The sequence below is a fragment of the Phaethon lepturus genome, unplaced genomic scaffold (assembly GCF_000687285.1).
Source record: "Phaethon lepturus isolate BGI_N335 unplaced genomic scaffold, ASM68728v1 scaffold3652, whole genome shotgun sequence".
NCBI classification, from domain to species: Eukaryota; Metazoa; Chordata; class Aves; order Phaethontiformes; family Phaethontidae; genus Phaethon; species Phaethon lepturus.
This window is the reverse complement of record NW_010523921.1, coordinates 108,776-128,108: the sequence shown is the minus strand read 5'-3', so window position 1 is coordinate 128,108 and position 19,333 is coordinate 108,776. Positions and strand designations below refer to the sequence as shown.

Genomic DNA, 19,333 nt, shown 5'->3' with positions numbered 1-19,333 from the left:
TGCTTTAGACTTTTGAGATTAGTTGGCAACTGAGGTGTCACAATGCATGTGCCCCACTCCTCTGAAGGACTGGTGCTGAGAAGGTTTTGTGAGCAGTAGCTGAACGTCTCCACCATCCTATGGAGCACCCCAAGTTGTGCATGGCCAGTGATACGAGTGCGTACTGTCTTGAGGTCCTTAGGTTGAAAGCCACTGCCAGCCCGAGGCTTGTGGAGTTGCTATAGCTCTGCTTATCCAGAAATGTGTACCTTTTTCTTGTAAATATTTCCTGGTATACTATGATCGCAATATTGAAAGATCTAATGAGAAATTTGTCCTAGAGTTTGACAGCTCTGCTTTTAATGTAAGAAAACAAGCAGAGTTTACAAAAGGTGCCTAATAAAGGGGAACGTGTGACTCTCAGAAGAGAGATTTATCTGTTATTAAGGATTGAGATCTTCACACTTAGAAATGTAATGTGCAGGAAGGGGAAAGGAAGATAAGGGAAAATGGAGGATTTCCCAAAATGCAGGGTGTGGTAAGCTTCAAGGCACTGGAGATGTGGCAGTAATAACTGCAGTCCAAGTGATGTGAAAAAGAATAAATGAAGAAACTGAAGGCTGTGTCTGCTATATGACATGCTGATACCATGCCATAGTTTGTACTATGGCATGAAATTATGAAATAGCATGAAATGCTAAGCAGAAATTGTACCAAAAGAATGATCTTGGGAGATCATGACTGAGGCAGATAAAGCAGGTTTGGAAAATATCTTGAAATTGCTTACCCCACAAGTTTCTCCCAAATCTAACCCCTTCAGCATTCAGTTAAGTACAAGCTATAGCTGTCTGAAAGTCTCAGGTGTTTCGCAGTAACAGTAGGACAGATCAATAATAAAAATGGAACTAGAGACGTTCCAGTGGGCTCAGCAGCATCTCAAGAAGAGTAGATGATAAGAACCACTATTGCTTTAATAACTTCTGCTTGAAAAAATCAATTTCTGACCATGGAATATGATGGCAGAGAAGCAGGACAGATTGCTACTCACAGCAGACCTTCCCCTCTCCTTTAGAAGCTATTACAGTAAAGGGCAAGAGAAGCAAGAGGGAGACAAAAGCAAACACACCTTAACAATGACTGACCTTATATCTCCTATTAATTCAGGCTCCCATTAAAAGCCAGTAAGAGGTTTTCTTCCACTAAGATCAAAGAGCTAAAACCTCACCTATAGCACAAAGTTTCAGACATGTTTCCGAGCCCTGAATGTGTATTTCAAACAGATGAGAAGCAAAAAGAAATTAAGAAAGAGAAAAACATTAAGAGCGAGACATAAGCAACAAATTGCTTGGAATACAGTTCTCTCTTACCTGTTCAGTGTTTAACTCCTACCCAGATCAAACACCTTTTACAAAGAAAATGTTCTGGTTTTATCTTGGTTCCACTACCTCCTCACTTCTCTTCCAATATGTCATGAATAAATCATGTCATTCGTCTACCAAGCCCTTTACTGGTTGGTATAACCCAATCTGTAAAGTCATTTTGATTCATCTCTCCTCCACATCATTCTCAAATACATTTGTAAATCAGGAAATTGAATTAGAAGTTTTGCATGTGTTTGTTCCTCTTCCAGAAAGTCTATCCCAATCAATAAATTGTGTGTTCAGTGTTTTGCTGTAGAAAAACATCTCTCAATTTTTCCCAAGGACCAGTGATGAAAACAAATATTCACTGCAGAGCAGAGTTAGACCCCTTGTATAGGGCTATGAGGATCCTGAAGGCAGAGGAAGAAGACTTGGAGTCAGCCCTATGGACTCTTTGGGTGGGCCACAGAGGGACCAAGATCAAGGACAGAAGACCTCATGGAAGGTGCAGCTGAGCAGGTCCATCAGGTCATAGTAGAAGGTTCATGTACAAAGGAGAATAGGGCCACCATCATTGGAACAACGTATGAATAAAGGTATGGACAGACACTGCACAAGTGGAGTAGCTAGATTAATGCTCTTCCATCTAGAAAAATGTGGATTGAAAGGGTGTAAGTCAGAGGTAAATACAGTCATGAATGTTTGGGGAAAGTAGGTGGGGAATGGCTGTTGCATGGTGTATGAGAGAGGGGTACTAAACGAAATGGTCCATCAGCAGGTCTAAAATAAGCATAGGGAGGTACGTTTCATGCAACGTATAAAGAAATGGTAGGGGTCATAGACCTGGAAGGTACAAGTGAAAGCCAAAATTATAAAGAGCTATCAGAATTATTAGAAAGAGGTAAGAAAAATTCAGAGTATAGGAATAAGATAAATTCAGTGGTTGGGTGTGTGGAATACTAGCTCATATGCGACTTCCATTTGAGGGAGCTTAGAAGATATTTCCACCATCACCAGGATATGCAAGATGCAAAGCCATGAAGTTGTTTAGCTTTTTATCTTGCCCTAGTTTCTAGGAAGCTTCAACAGCTCTTTGCCCAATTAGTAAAAAAACAAGCAGGGTGTTAAAGACCAAAAAATCCTTCTTGTCTCCTGATAGCGACCAGTAACGTCAATTCATTGTTATTTGTAGATCCAACTAAAAAAGATAACAGTGGTGTGGGAGAGGAAGAGGAGAGGAGAATGCCTTTATCCTTGGAAGAAATTGAATTAAAACGATTAGTAAGATCTGAATATCCAAAAACTGAAGTAAACCCAGGAATACTTGGACATTTCTGTCATGAGTTTACAAGTGTTGGGGTTTTTTTTATTTTTAATGGGTTTTTTTAATGCTAAAAAGAAACGTGGGGATTTTTAAAGAAAACTTGTCTCAGAATTTAGCCAGTCCTGCTTGTCTTCATTCAGAGGGATTTCCTTCCCTCTGTCTTTGCTAACCAGAGCAGGGAGTTTCTGAATCACCCTGCAAGCGAAAAAAAGCCGCTTAGGATAGGTGTGAGCCATGTACCAAGTCTTGCACAACTACACGGGTTAATCAGAAGGATCATTTGGCTAATTGCTTACAATCATCGATTCCGTTTCCATAATAGGCATGCCATCAAACTGTGCAGATTAGGAAATTAGAGAGGGCTTTGTGAACTCTAAAGAAACATTTGCTTAAACCAGGAGCAGCTGCTGGGCCGGATGGCGAAGTCCTGTCCTACAACAGACATGATACTAGAAAGATGCAAAAGTGTATGGAGGAAGTGGAATCTCTCCTTGTGCTTTGTGTACATGATCATTAATTGCCGTGGCACACTTCAAGCAGGTTTTCAAGGAATACAGGCAGAGGTAGCGCATGAGGAAGAGCCGTGTTTTATTATACGTGCATATATTACGTATGCAGCAGTTTACGTTGACCTTGGTGGCCCATCCTGTATGCTTAACTTTGCAGTTGGGTAGGGTTTAGTGTGCTGGAGGCTGGCTGGCATTGATCCTGGGAGAGATCCTGCTGATCTCACCACTAACACATTTGCACTTCTATGGTCAACACATCTGCAAAGAGGCAGAGCTCGTATCTCAGCCTAGACCAAGAAATGTGGGGATTTGATTAAACAATTACGGCCTGTCACACTACATGTGAGCCTTTAAGGCACTGTTGCAGTAAAACTTACCAAAAACTGGTTGTTCAGGCCTGCAGCTTCACCCTTTGCCTTTCAATAGTGTTTTATGCCTTGACTGTCATAAACACTGATATAAATGAGCCAAAGGTCTAACCTCATATTTGCACTTGTAACTCCCTTCTGTAAGCAATGGCTTTTATGCCACAGCATACTTTGGGAAAGCTGACTGGTTAGTTTCCCATCCTGGTTCTCTGCCAGTATCAGGATTACCTCTGCACATTGTATTTGTCAGCTGTAGGGAACTAACTTTTTTTTTTCCCCTTTAGTTTCTGCACTGTTCTTTTGCTCCCTTTGTACATTCATCCCCTCCTACCTGGCAGGGAGCCTCATGAAAAGGTCATCACCTTGTTCCCTTTAAAACCTCATCTTTAAACTCCTTTGTCCTGAGAGCTGCAAGGAGAGAAGAGTGCCGTGAAAGAGCTGGGCTGCTGAGACCCCTCTAATTGTCCCCCTGTGGTGCTTTGCTCAGGACTCAGATGCACAATCGAGTTATTGCATCTTAGCAATTACTGTGCGTCTGCCGAGCCAGTGTAGCTCCCAACATGCATGATTTACACCTTCGGCAGCCGGGGAGAGATTTCGCTTAATTTACACTACAATGAAAACAGGTCAGCCTGGTTGCCTTACCCCCTTTGCCACACGTGGGGCCTCTGTGGATGAGCTGGAGAGCAGTGTATCACCGCAGCATCGGTAGCAACATCTCATAAGCGGTATCCCAGCCTCCTGGGAGCATATGCCTGGTGCTTCTGCAGCAACGGTGCACCCCTGAAACGGGAACTAGGGATGTTGTCCTCTGCTTGTGACAGCACTCAGAAGAGGACTTCTCTTACATCCAAGGCTCCCATTTACAAGTGCACTTCTGAAGTAACGAGACACTCTTGCTCTTTCTAACCATCTTTGCATTTTCTAACCGTGGCCAAACTGAAACACAGGAGGCTCCATCTGAACATAAGGAAACACTTTTTTACTGTGAGTGTGACCAAGCACTGGAGCAGCTTGGCCAGAGAGGTTATAGAGTCTCCATCCTTGGACGTTTCCAAGGTTATCCAAAAGCCATCTGGACATGGTCCTGAGCAACCAGCTCTAGGTGGCTCTGCTTGAGCAGGGAGGTTGGATCAGTTGACCTCCATAGGTCCCTTCCAACCTCAGCCATTCTGTGAGTCTGTGAAAGCAAGAAGCTGAGTTCTGGTAAGACATGTTATGAGTTTATTGTTATCATAGATGAGAGTTAGTTGTGGTTTTTTTCAAATGCAACTTGTTTTTTATTTTTAATGGAACACATCATCTCATCAAAATGAATGTGGCTTTTAGGAGTAGATGCACCGGTTTGACAGCTGTAACTTTTCTGATCAAAATGAAATGCGAGCCCCACAAAAGGCAGATTACTTCATGACTGGGATAGGGAAAAAACTGTTAACTGATACCACCCTACTGAGGGGGACTCTGTTCACACCAGGGACTTGAACCTCCTTTTTCCACAATGTAGAGGAGAGCCTGGAGCACAAAGCTACTGGCAGTGGGCTGCTTTCCAGTTCTCACTGTGAATCTCCTCCACTGTGCGCTGCTAATTATGTGTTATTGATTTGTAAACCCTTGGTCTTCTTTCTCATTAACTGTCGAGGAATACAGTTTAAAAAGATTTAGCTTCAGTCTGATAGGGAATGGGAAAGTTCAGAAACCTTGTGAACTTTCAAAGACTGGAGATGCCATTTCCAAGTCTCAAAGTTCTGCCTTTTCTGGTATTGCCACTTATGTTTTGCGGCTTCAATGTACTTCCTTAGTGTACCATTCTGGGGAGAATTTGTGTTACACAAAGTAGCAGGAAACACAAGTTAATGGGAGATGGTTCTGGAAAACAGCATATAAAACTTCTGGTGCTTTGAACACTTTGCCTTCCCGTTAACAGAAGACCAGACTTTATCACCTCGGTTGGTGAGGAAACTGGGACCCAGGGAGATCACAAGAACTGGCTGCAGTTTCACTGGAGGTCTGTGGCAGAGCTGGGATTTGACCTTGTAACATAAAAATCTCAGTTTAATACTTCAGTCTAAAGTTTGCTGCCTGTAAACCTCAGGCTAAGAACTAAGCTCGTAAAGCACTTCTCCAAATTTTGTGTTCCTTTTCAGTATTGAAATTAATTAGTGAAGTAGTAGTAATTAGAAATGTTGTTTGCTCTGAGGGAAGACATCATCCATCATTCATCACTTGAGCAAAAATTGTGGTGTGGTAAAAATCTATGACTTCTAACCTTGTACTTTTTGCACCTCTCGGACATCTGGTACGGAACACGATGGTTATTAGAAAGGTTTGTTGTATCACACCATGTGTGTGGATTTGCGCATCAAAAAGTGACGTGAGCAGCAAAGGGTGGTAGAAAAACTTTTCTGGGAAGTGAGTTTCCCTAAAGTCAGGGACATTTTTATTATTTTTAATCCCGATGATTCTGTATCATTGTGCTTCCCTCTACCTTAGTTTCTACATCTGCTGAAGCATTAAGACACCTTTTGAGAGTATTCTTGAGACCAGTGAGAGGAATTACAAAAATAATCAAACAAGTGTGAAGAAGTGCACTCAAAAAGAAGAAATAGGAGAAATATGAGGAAATCAAGCTGAAACAAGCACCCCTTAGTTCACTGAGAATAAGAAGCAAAGAATCAAAACCACTATGAAAGCTGAAGGCATTCCTAAACAGAGAGGAGTTCTGAGCAGGAAGTAGGAAGCAGAGAAGTTCAGATAATGGGATCCATTATAATGAAGAAGAAATGACAGAAATTACATAACACCTCAAAAAGAAAAAAAAAAAAAGGACTGAACAGCCATGTCCTTGATTTGTTTGCACAAGATCTCTTATGATCCCAATATGAACCCTGGTAAAAAGAAATGCAAACAATGGACATGCAGAAGAAAACTGGGGAACAGGAACCCACCAAACTGTGCTGAAGTTAACTTCTTTCGGAGTAGCTCGTAAGATGAACAAAGGCATCAGCGCCTTCATGGAGATTAGATCTTGTAAAAAGAAATTGTGGGCTCAAGTTTTAGTGTCAAAATCCACCTGTCACGGGCATTCAAGAAGTGAATTAAGCCAGGGGATAGGCTGCTGCTGATTTCAGTGCAAGACACGTCTATGGTTAGGAAGAAGTTCAGATGACTCAATTGTCAGAAATTCCTGGAGGTGATGCTTGAATATTTTCATGACTCATAGCTGCATAATTGATTTGCTCCTGTTTGCAGAGCTTTTATTATTCCTGTTTGCAAAGAACCCCGTTGTTGGAAATGTTTGCAAAGCACTTGAGTTTCACTGATGTAGTTCTTCATCTAAGAAGCAAGTTTTGACTATTGTTTGCTCATTCTGGTTTATTGTACCAATCAGGGATGGCAGGCAGTTTTATGTGATAAATGACACCAAAGAAATGCCACAGTGATGTGATTCGTGTGAGATGGACAGAGTGGGAACAAGTGGTCAGAGTGGGTGCTGGGGGAATTTGCAATGTACTGTTGGATGTATTGCTGCTTTGTTATTTTTGCCTAACAAACATCTGTCTTGGCCTTTTGGACTGCAAACCTCTTAAGGTAAGGTCTATCCTGGTCAGATCGTTGGTGTTTCTTTCTTTTGCTTGATTAATGTCTGCACAGCCCCTAGGCAAACAGGCCCCCTCCTAGTAACTGGTATCCCTGTTGCAGTCACACTGAACTTGCAGTTACTTTAGAAAAGAAAAGAGAAAATTAAATTTGGTAACCTGTGCTCTTGACAATAAATAATGCTCCTTACCTCTCTTCAGAGAAGGTTGATTCAACAGAGGAGTAGGCCCTACCAACAACAAACCAAATGGCTGCCACTGAAATAATTTTTAAGGACAGTGCACATTTCATAGGCCAACTTTGAACAACAGATGAGTTCTAATAGTCATCCAGATCAGAGATGTCCAAGCAGCTAATTGCCTTCTGAATGGAAATACGGGTTTGAGGTCCAGCTGGGACAGGAAGCAGAGATACCTTATGAAGTGAGAAGTGCTTTGCTTGGTGTACACTGGACAGCCCCCTTACAATCCTGGATAGACCGGGATCTGTGGAGTACCAGAGGCATGAGAACTTCACAGTTTTATCAGTTTTGGCTGAAGGAGAGAGATGTCCTTATGTTAATTAAGGCTCTCTTCAGCCCGTCGGAGGCCCTAGGCACTCAACTTGCTTAAGAGTCCAGGAAATCTTCCTGCCTTTGAGTATACACATTATAACAGGCAATACAGGTTGTCAGTATCTGGTTTTTCTCCCCTCATAGCCAAATTTTGAAGTGCTTTTTTCTCAGACAAGAGTGCAGTAGATGTCCCAGGAAGCACATTTGATCAGGGCTCTGCTTGTAGGCAAGGTCGGGGTTTTGAGAACCATTCAGTTCCCAGACCTCTGACCTTACCTACATAACATGAAACGAGCAGTTTATCTATCACTGTCTTGGCTTCTAGCAAGCGAAGTGAAAGACATAAATACTTCACTGCTCTGTTTAGATGAAAAATTTTCCAGGAACAAAGGCAATATGACAATAATGCTCTCAAACAATATTGGTGCAGTGCTAACAACCGACGGTCTCGGTACAACTGGCATTATGGTACCATTAGAAGATATGTTTTGTGGGTACCTCAATATTAAAATATACTTGGTTTTGAGGTCTGAACTTTACAACCCAATGGGTCCCTCACATTTATGTGTTTGGTGCAGTATGAGCATTTCGTAACAGAGAAAAAGTATGAGAATTTTGCTCTTAAGTGTTATAAGAAATAAGCTCTGCCATTTGGATCAACGAAAGGCAGTCATTTCTTTAACAACAAGCTGAACATTTCTTTTTAAATCATGCTTTTCTCTTTTCTTCCAGGGAACGTGACCAGGAATTGTACAAGCCAGGGCTGGACGGATGTGTACCCTGCGCCGTATGCTGTAGCTTGTGGATATGATTCCAACAGCACTCCAGGGGATGAGGTTTGTAAACCTGGGTGGGTAGACAACAATATTTACCAGGGATCAACATCAGAATCATGTGATCCTCCCGTGCCCAGTTTTTTGCATTCTCACTCTGATTCCTCAAGAAGGAAGGATCCTCTTGAGGGTCCCTGGAAGCAGAGGTCAAGTGTCTGGGCAAAGAGTCGATCCTCCCTTTGATTTCCAGGGGAGTGGCAGGAAATCAGCACCTGAGAAGATCAGACCTGTGTCTCTGTGATGCTCGTAAGTTCAGGTTCTTTATTTTCCATGTTCAACTTTGAGACAAGCCCTCCATAATTTATATTTATCCTTAAGTAGATGTGGTAATTCCAGTATTTCTAGACCAACATCAGCATCAAAAAATCTAAAGGGATAAAAGCACATAACTCACCTGCCATCAGTGCTGCTCTGCTGATCTCAACCAGCTAAAGATCTAGAAAACTGCAGGGAACACACAAATTTTCATGCAATGTTACCAAATTTTATAAGAAAGTCCACAAGCTCTCTGGGGTACTGCCTGTGTGTAAATCAATAATGACTGACTTCACAGGTATAATTTTTATAGGTATAAGCTTTATAGAGTATTGTCATTACACAGAAAGGAGTTCGTTATTGGTTTAGTGTATTCTAAGACATGAAGAGTAAAGTCTAAAGAGGATAACAAAAATTGTTCGAAGCAAGATTCATCTCACCTAACCAGAAGTTCAATATCTAATTTAAACTGGTCACCTATAGCTGTCCCACAGACAACAAGAAAAAATTTATGCTAGAGAAGAATTATATTTAACTGCAACTATATATTTATATTAAACCTATGCCAATGCTTTTTTTCTGCTGTATGACATATATCAGTGTTCATGAATGTTAGACATAGGAATCTCAATAATAAATAAATACATATGGTGAGAGGTCTTTCTATATAGTCACACAATACCAAGGCACTCAAAGAGTTAATGCAGAATCTGAACAGAACTGAGCCAGCCTTAAGAGGGAAAGAATACAGAAAATAGCAAAGGGGAAGTTGTACAAAGAATTTCAGGGCTCTACTGAAGAGGGCCTTAGTCTGCCTTTGAGGCCAGCCACCACTTCACATCCTCAAGTGTCCCATTCCTCAGATCGAGTTGTGTGGCACCAGCTGCACATTGCGAAAGCCATTGTTACAGGTCTGCTCCGGGAAGGTCCTCCGTTGAGAGCTGTGGTTTATGTTCCAGATGCAAAGGGGATTTGGGAATTCCTGGGACATGCTTTGGCTACCCAATGGATTGCAGTGTTGCCAGAGTGCCGCGTTACCAAGAGAACACGTATTGTGTTCTTTTAATTCTTTCTTAATTATTTTCTCTTGATTTCCACGGTTTTGTCATGCTGTTTAAGTCTAATTTGTGTGAAAGGTGGCTGAGGGAGGTGAACATGCAGTACTAGCCTATGAAGAATAAAAGATTTTTGTTGTTGTTAAATCAGCTGTCAGTTTGGGGAGGAAGAAGTGAAGGGAATAGAAAACAAGGAGAACAGCAGGCTGTATGGGACATGAGGTCCGGAACAGACTCATAACCTTCCATGCACTTCATGCACTTTTATTGCCTGCCGGTCTCAAGTCAGAAACAAGAAGAAAAGTATGAAAAATAAATAAAGGCTGTGTGTCAAATTTTAGTTGTGAATTCTGGCAGTCCCTAAGAAGCCGATGATGTAAGCACCAAAGCAGTGCACTTATGATCTTTCCAGTGATAATGATTCCTTCCCCAACTTGACCTTGAAAACCCACGTACTAGCAAATGGGGAGGATTGTTTTGCTGTCCCATTGTCAGATGTGATGCACAGCTTCTCCCTCGTGTGCCTCCATCTGATCAGAGGGGCCCACCCTATGTGTCACCACAGGCTCTGTCTGAATATGGTGAAGAAAACAGACACCTCCAGAGGTCAGTTCACCCCACATTTTTCTCCAAAGGGACCTCTTTGGATTTACTCTAGAGGGAGCCAAGATGACTTTTGGCTAGATGATGTGAAGCCAAAGCATGTCTGGGTGCAGGGTTAATGAAAGACTTGTTATCAGTATTTCTGTTCTTTTTCTCTTATAAATGTAAATGTTTCACATTCTAATCTCAGTTACCTAGGGACAAATGTAGCTGTTACTGAACAGAAACTAAGGAAGTTAATTCTCAGTTAATCTTAGTTTGGCATCTACCTTAACTAATTGTTCTTATCACGTTCCTGTGAAATTAAAGAGACTTTTAGAAGTCAGACAGAGATTGATGAAATTGTCTCATCTCATATTGTAAATCCATCTAGGTCTACAGCTAGAACCCAGGCATCCTGGCATGGATTTTCTTCACTTCTCTAAATCCCTCTTTTCTCTAATAAGAATATTTTAGTGATCTGAGTGCTGAGTGAAATTCCAATTCCATTTATTATCTAGGGTAAAATTCTCTGTTTTGCTATCTGTAAAATAGGAAGTGATTGTCATTAGCAAGTGCAAATGAAGAGTGAGAAGTCATTTTGTGCTGTTTCCGGAACAGAGATGACCCCACATGCTACATTAAAGCTGAATGCAGAGCCATCTCTATACGTAAGAAAAATTGATCATCATAAAAGAGAAGGGCAGGGAATTATTTGTTGAGTAACACCAAGATCTTTCTGTGCATAACTGGCTCCTGTGAATAACTCTAAGAAGGAAAAGGCCCATACCTTGTCATGCTTTAGAGTTTCCATCCACCACCCCACAGCTGACATCTCCTATGATATCTCTTAATTCCCTTTCCCCCATTTCTCTGCTCTCCTAAATGTAGTGTGGGACAACCTCTTCCTCAAACTCAGTCCCCTACCACATGCTGCCTCCTTCTGCTGGTTAGGTCTTACCTAGAACATTGCTATCAAGAAAGAAACCAAATAATAAAAGAAAGACGAAATCAGCATGAAGGAAGTTGACTGCTGTCATTGTGAAAGTCTCAGCTGCCTTTGGGACAGAGGCCAGAGCCCAGACTCAAACAAGAGTACAATTAGCTTTGGGTGGGATCTGCAGGACAGTGGACTGGAAAGGTGGAACCTCTGCTGTTCCTTACTGCAGTGCAAATCACTCTGTGCAGTACAGATGAGTGAGGCTTAGGTATGACCATACCAAACTGGGTGACTCCATCACCATAGCAGCCTCCCTGGCATCATATGGGCGAGGCAAGGTAGATAAATTGGCCTGAAACCCTTGCTATGAATTATATCAGCAAAGCTCTTGCTGATGTGGATTCCCTGAATGGGGCTGTAAAGACATAGTGCTTTTAGTCACCTCTGAGATCTGTGGTCTAAGAAGTAATACAGATAGGACCACTGTAACCTTTGCACTCTCTGAAAGCTCTGTCTTGTTTTAACACAAGCTGGCTTGCGCAAATGCTAGAGGATTACTACTCATCTCAGCCCCACTGGTTCTGTAAAGTGCCTAGTACTTGTCAAGGCCTATGAAAATAGCATACAAAAATGTCAACCCTCACTGTTATTAAAGAGTTTTTCCCAAACAAGATTGGGTTTAGGTTTTCTGTCTACACTGCTCTTTGCAGTTTAGGTTGTTTGGGTTTTTTTAGAAAATGGTGACAAAGAAGGCAGAAGAGGGTCAATCAAGGGCTGGAGAAATAAGATGCTCCACAAACGGAGTTAGATTCTCATAAAAACTTGGGTTTTTCAGTGATAAAACAAATGTCCAAATACCAACTGATCTTTTGACCTTTTTTTAAGCTGAGAATCAAAATATATTGATTTGGAGTGTTGCTGGAGAGCCTTAGGAGAGCTGGAGTTTTGTTGCCTTAATTCCACATTTTATTTAGACACAGATTCCCTGTTGGATTTAAGTGCCATGGTGCCCCACGCTCAGGGATTCTGTCTGTGTGCTGTCAAAGAGAAAAGCCATGAACTCATTTCCAACTTAACATATATTTCTGAATTAATATATCTGTAAATTCAGTGAGAACATCTTAAGTTTTTACTTGCCAAAACACAATGCCTAGCTTCTACAAAAACAAACCCATTTCCAGACCAGTGCTGTCCTCAAACTTTATTAATAAGATGAGGCTCATCATACGTACCACCTCAGAGCCAAAGTGTCAGCGCGGTGTTTAACTGAACGTTACTCATTCTTGTTCCGCAAGATTATAACCGTGTAGCTGTCTCTGCAAGTGTCAGTTCAGACTCCTTCCTGCCTGCACTTTTCCCTTGTGTAACTGTAACCTGGTTTTGGAGTGATCCAAGCTCTACTGCAATCGGACACGTTCACGACACAAAGTCACTAAAGGCTCAGTGATGGTATATTTAGGAATGCATGTTGGCAGCTTTTTGAAAGACCTGTTTTGTTTCTTTCCTTCACATTAGCAAACGGCATTCTATGGCACAGTCAAGACCGGCTACACCATTGGATATACCTTATCGCTCATTGCTCTCACTGCTGCTATGATCATTTTATGTCTCTTCAGGTAAGACCATGAGCAAAAAAAGCATAGTTAAGGGGGTGACTCAAAGGACATATTGGCTGTCTAAGTTATATACATGTGTTACACATGGATGCAAAAGACTTCTGTCAAGTTTCAGTTGGACAGGGGAGGAAAATTCCTCCATCTTAAGGTACCAGTGTTTTCTGGTATGTTCTTCATGGCCTTTGTGTGAGAGTTATAACCCAATCCAATTATTTAGGTGGGATTCATCTCACTGAACTGATTGTTACATGATGGATCTCTGTATTAGAGGACATTATCCCATCATCTTGTTATAGTCCACAAAGATCTAGTCACTATGGTATATATGGATACTATGGAATGATGCATTTCTACTAAAATAGGTATCCAAAAGGTTACAGGTGAATCACACCCCAAAACTGCCTCCCAAAGTCTATTTCAGAAGTGCTTCCTGCTATATGTCATATATATATATAGACATAGACACTCAGAGCCATTTTAGACATTCTGAAGTCTCTGAGATGTCCACAAGGGTAGCAGATATACTACAAACCTTCAGGAGATCCAAGACCTTATGGATTGATGGGCAGATACTCTACAGCATATCAAATGGCATTAGATGCCTAGATTGCAGCAAATTAATTAATCCTCAATCTCCATTGTTTATAATAGATTCAGGCATCTAAATTTGGGTGCCTCCAGTGAAGAAGTCTGCATATAGGGTAATTGCCTATTATAATGTTGTTTATATATAGGGAGAACAGCACAAAGCAGACCTCCGTGAGATGGAGGAACCTTCTGGATGTGATTCCATCTCCTCATGCCACTCTCCAGTGGCTTCCCTGGAATGCATTACATGGTTGTCCAATTTGTCACAGTCTGGTCCAGACATCACCCCCAAAGAAAGCTGTAGGAAACAGCATGCATTCTAGGGTAACTCTCACACTTATACCAAGACTGGCCTCACCCTTCAGGATCTTTGCACTTCTCAGTACATGCACTCTCTCCACTCTTCTTACAAGGGAGGAGTGAATCAGACACACATGCAAGTTATCTCATCTCCACAATGTACAAGGTGACAGCCAAGCTGGTGAAACTGTCGGTGTTCACGCTCTTCATTTGCGGGAAACAGCGTAGTTTAGTTTACCTTCGCCTGCAAGTACAGAGGACTCAGCTCGGTCACATTATCTTGCCGTTGTCAGAGATTAAGAGCATAAACTCTGCCAGTGCACAGTGACTCATTAAGAGGTGGTAATTTGATCGTGTCGCTGAGTGAGGTCTGTTGCGATTCTGGTGACTGTACAAAGTACCCATTTCCAGAGTATTTCACTTTAGCTGATGTAAAGTCTTCATTGAAAAAAAAAGACCTACTTGATCAGAATTCATCTTCAAAATATTAGTGGGCAAGGGACAGAAAAACCCTGGTCTTGTTCTCAGTATCATTAATAGCTAGTCATTTTAAGTGAAAATATAGTTCTTATTGCTCCAGAAAGCCTGTAATATGTGTTAATTTTGACAACAGGTGCTAAGAATTTATTTCTCTTCCTGAAGAAACATTTCACTTTGAAAAGAATTATTGCAGTACAAACATTCTGTAGAAAACAGACCTTTATCATGTGCACAGTTTTCTCAGTCAAAAACATTTCTTTTCCAGTGGAGAGCAGTGTGATGGACCTGTTTTCTGTCATTCTGTATTTTGACCTTTTTTTCTGACAATTGGAAAAGCAGCAACACTGCTGCAGATGTATGGATTGCCATATGTTTTGCAGATTTAAAAAGGCTTAAGTGGATTTGTGGTGATTTACATCAGAACACAGTCTGTCTCAGGGTTTCTAATGTTTAATTGTAAGTCTATGTCTTGGCAGAAGAAACATGTAAATAGATAAATAATGCTTTTCAGAAGCCTTGCTATGCAGAAATGTTGTTTTATCTCTTCCAAACAGAAAACTACACTGTACTCGAAATTATATTCATATGCACCTCTTCATGTCCTTCATAATGAGAGCCATCGCAGTCTTCATAAAAGATGTCATCCTATTTGAAAGTGGAGAATCTGAACACTGCTTTGTGAGCTCAGTAAGTAGCCGTGCACATTGAAGTTCCCACCTTATTCTGTTGCCCCTCTTAAACAAAGCACCAAAAATTACCTTGCAAATGCATGTGAGACAGTACTTTGGGAAGATTTCAAATTTTTTTCTCATTTGAAAGAAACAAAAACATGATTGCTGCAGTTTAATTTGTATGGAAAAGGCATAAAATAAATTAGCAGGATCAGAAGTTCATAGGCATCTTGTCCCTTCTGTGGTCAAACCTACAACCGAGGTTCTACAAGATTTTGGGGCTCCTGTCAGTCCTTCGTCCATCTCCCAGTCCCATGCTAATTTCTTGGATATCCTGGTCAAAGGAGACTTGCAGTCCTGTGTTTAGGGATTCAATAAAACTTTTCCATTCTGTGAGTGTGGGAGTCAGATCCAGGTTCACATAACTAACTTTAGGTATCTATGGGGTAAGTACCTATACATGAGCTATGTACATAAAGTGCAACCAGAGTCAGTCGAGCTCTAATTAATATACTCACTGGAGTCTGGAGAGCTGTTCACCTCACTTTGAAAAAGGCATCTGCATTCGGATGGCTCTCTGGGTCACTGGTTGCAGTGACCAGATCTCTGCAGGAGTTTAGGCAGGAAATCTATGTGTAGACATCGTTGTCTATTTTTCATCTGGATCTGTATCCCACGCGAGCTGTCTGCAACTGTGAGATTTCTCCACTGGGATGATAAGTGAGGTGAATAAAGGAGCTTGAATATTTTTTCACTTTCAAACTCAGTGTTATCAGCTGGAGCAAACATTATGGAGGGAGAAGAGCTGTTTGTCTAAAGGCCATATTGATGTAAGAGGACACTAGTCATGAATAAATTTAGACAGGAAATTGAAAATTGAAATCACCAAAAGAAAGAGTTGTGATCAGAAGTCATCCAAAAAAAAAAAAAAAAGGAACCCTCCATTATAAATTTGTAATGTTAGATGAGCTGCTTGTTGGTAATAGCAGGGGACTGGGCACCGCAGTCCAGCAGATCCCTCTGGACCTGGTTTTTTATGTCATACAGCAGCAGAAAAAGATTCTCTTTTCCATCCACCCAATTTCATCCTTGCCTTCTGGCTTTTCTGTATCCTTACGCTGAGTCCTGTCCCTGCTGCTGCAATGACCTTTCTGCTTGAGCACCCCTCAGTTGATATGGGAGAGCAGCCCGCTCCCGGCTGTCCCCCGAGAACTGTCCGCAGCACAACGCGCTCCAGTGACCCACGGGGGTTTTTTCCCCTCTGTGGTTCACGGGGATCCGTATTCTTCGATGGGGTTTTATTGTGAAGGCCCATGAATGGTTAGAATGACATATAAATGGGAATAAACAATTGCCCGGTGTCTGCTGCCACAGGTAACTGGCCGTGCTAATGGGCGGAGGAGCCAAGAACCCAATGAGCCATGGAGCTTGAACTAACCTCTCACCCCTGCGGGAGCTGGCACTGGGTCGTGACTGAGGCACGGCTGCAGAAAGCTCTGTGAGAAGTGGTTGCTTCAACCGTCCATCCAGAAACACTTCTGTGTATAAATACAGGACCTCATCCCACAGAATCGGCAGCTCCTGGAAGACAGTGTGCTTTCAGGCAGACCTGTGGCTACCACCGCTGTGTGTGTATCTCCCCATCAGAGGATCTTCATGTTGCGTGCCAGCTCCGGGTGAATGGCTGGATGATACACAAGGGTTATAAAAGCAGGTGGAACAAATCTGTCTCTGCCACACTAGGCTAGGCATCCCCCCTGCGAAATCTGCACCTGTCTTGACCCAAAATTTTGGACAAGCTTTTAGGTCATAGGGAAAAAATACCTACATGAAATGCAGTCAAAATGCCTCTCCTAATATTCATGTTTGCAGAAACAGTTATAAAGTCCATTGTGTTTATGTGGGTTTGCTGGGGTTAGGATGGCTTGAGTTAGGTTAAATAATTTATTTGTTTCTGCTTTGAACTTACAGGAATAAGTTTTGACTTGGGAGACCTGAGTACGAGTTCATATACCCAGGGCCTAATACACAAGTTACTGAAGGTTTTGTGTATAATGGCTAGATATGGCCTTGAGCTCATTCAGTATGAGGAGAGGTTTGAACAAACAGTTCAATTTACTCTCACCACTATGCTGTTTTAGAAGAGGCAAAACCAAAGCAATATCAGTGTTTTATTAGAAGAGGAAGTACTGCAGTTAGTTCCTTTAAGGAAAAAGTATAAAGGCAGCCCGCTTCCAGAACAGATTCAGGGCTATAAAATCCAAATTAATCCGGCATTTCTGATGAAGGAACCAAATTCCTGAATTTGGCATTACCTGTTGCAGTAAGAAGACTTCAAATTATGTTTCAAGCACCAGCCACACAAAAATATTTTAAGTTCTCCACCAACAAATGTGTCAGTGTTCCAATCAAGTAGGAACTCCACTGCACATAGGTGTATATGTAATCGAAAAAAAAATTGTTCATAGGCTTTGCTGCAATGGAATTTTTACTTCATTTTATCTAGCATGGGAAATCTTGGTTACAGTGTTAACTTTATGCCGTTTTAAACTCAAATGGTTTTGGATTACCGTTGAGTTCAACATAAGCACCCTGAAAAATTAAGTTTGTTGGGCATTTCTATGGGCCACAGAGCCTGAGAATGTGGCAGTAAGCACTTCAGGGCTAATGTAGCCAAAATACATGTGATGAGCATCACTGAGCCATCACATGAGCCAGAACATGCACCATGCACTGGGTGATGTTTACAGAGTGATGTGTGGCACCTGTAGGCTCCTGGAATTCCTTGGTCATTCTTTCTCGATAAATCCACTCCTGGTGGAAGGAAAAATCTTGCCGGCTGGGTGAAAAATTCAGCCTGTTTTCATGGGGCAGAAACCTTGAGTTGGCAGGCAAGGCTTGTTTTTGTAGATAAATGTAGCAGTCGTCTTAAGCGATCATTGATCCCAGGACCTGCACAAGGTGGCCCAGGCCTTTCGTCCTGCGCCAAGGAAACTCAGCAGCAGTAACTTTACAAATGTCCCTCATCCTTTCTCCTCTCCCCAGCTGCCCAAATCAATTAGGCTTGTTCTCAGGTACAATGGGGATCCACTGGCTCATGTAGAAGCAGGTAGGCTGACCTTCAGAGAAGCCGCGCCCTCCAAAAGCCCACTGTGGGATTTTCCAGTGGGGAAAAAAATCACTGAAGGGACCTTGAATTTCCTGGAGGGGTAGAAACAGCAGAGGAGCCTGATGGCCACATATACGCACAGCATATTGCCCATAGTACCAACAGTCATTAGTAGACCAAAACCACTTGCGCTCTCTCTGTCATGCCTTCAGTCATAAAGTATGTCTGTAATTATGTGTAACTGAATCATCCTGTCGGCATAAATTGCTTAGAAACAGGCATATTCTCGAGTGTGTTAGTCAGACTGGGCTTTAAGCACTCAGATGTAGAGGTGATAGGCTAGGAGGGGTCTGTGAAATCACCCACTCTGACTTCTTCAATAACTATTCATTTTCATTTGTTCAGGATACATTCTGTTCAGTAATCGGTCATTTCTGATGGAAAACTCACCACATGGGGCTTTATTACATCCAATGATTACACATACTGCATGAAAAATTATGCCACTTTCCAGCCTGTATTTGCCTGCATTCTTCTGGGTTTTTTTCACTGACAGACTCAAGGGGCCTCCTTAAAAAAACCTACAAGTTTTAGTTATTCACATTAGATTTCTTAGGCCTAGTGACCTTCCATCTTGGCATTCCCATGCTTTGTCTTCCCCTTTCCTGCTCTCCGTGGAGAGCACCTTGGGAAACACAGTACCCAAAACAGCAAACCTGGTAGAAGGATTGAACCGAACACTTCACTTGTCGTTTCATTTGATTGTTTTGTGGGTTTATTGATGGGTTTTGATACAGTTTCATTACTGTAACATCTGGATAACATAATGATGAACCACGTACATTTCCAGCCTAGCTGAAGACAAAGAAACCAACAGTTTGATATAAAGAAAGATCAGGCTCTACAGGTTGAATTCATAGAACCATAGAATCATAGGATCATAGAATACTTTTGGCTGGAAGGAACCTTCAAAGGTCCTCTAGTCCAGCCTCCCTGCAATGAGCAGGGACATCTTCAACTAGAGCAGGTTGCTCAGAGCCCTGTCCAACCTGACCTGGGATGTTGCCAGGGATGGGGCATCCACCACCTCTCTGGGCAACCTGGGACAGGGTTTCACCACCCTCAGTGTGAAAAATTTCTTCCTTCTATCTGCTCGAAATCTCCTCTCTTTTAGTTTAAAACCATTATCCCTTGTCCTATCGCTACAGGCCCT

The 19,333-nt window shown here is 41.9% G+C and overlaps 1 protein-coding gene across 2 annotated transcripts in view; it reads left to right on the top strand.

Moving 5' to 3' along the window:
- VIPR1 (vasoactive intestinal peptide receptor 1) overlaps positions 1 to 19,333 on the top strand; it is a 75,877-nt gene that overhangs the window by 26,334 nt on the left and 30,210 nt on the right. For both annotated transcript variants that reach the window (XM_010282246.1, XM_010282247.1), the window contains 3 exons: positions 8,424 to 8,527; positions 12,872 to 12,972; positions 14,895 to 15,027. In XM_010282246.1, coding sequence (XP_010280548.1) covers positions 8,424 to 8,527; positions 12,872 to 12,972; positions 14,895 to 15,027 — 338 coding nt within the window. The remainder of the gene's footprint in view (positions 1 to 8,423; positions 8,528 to 12,871; positions 12,973 to 14,894; positions 15,028 to 19,333) is intronic.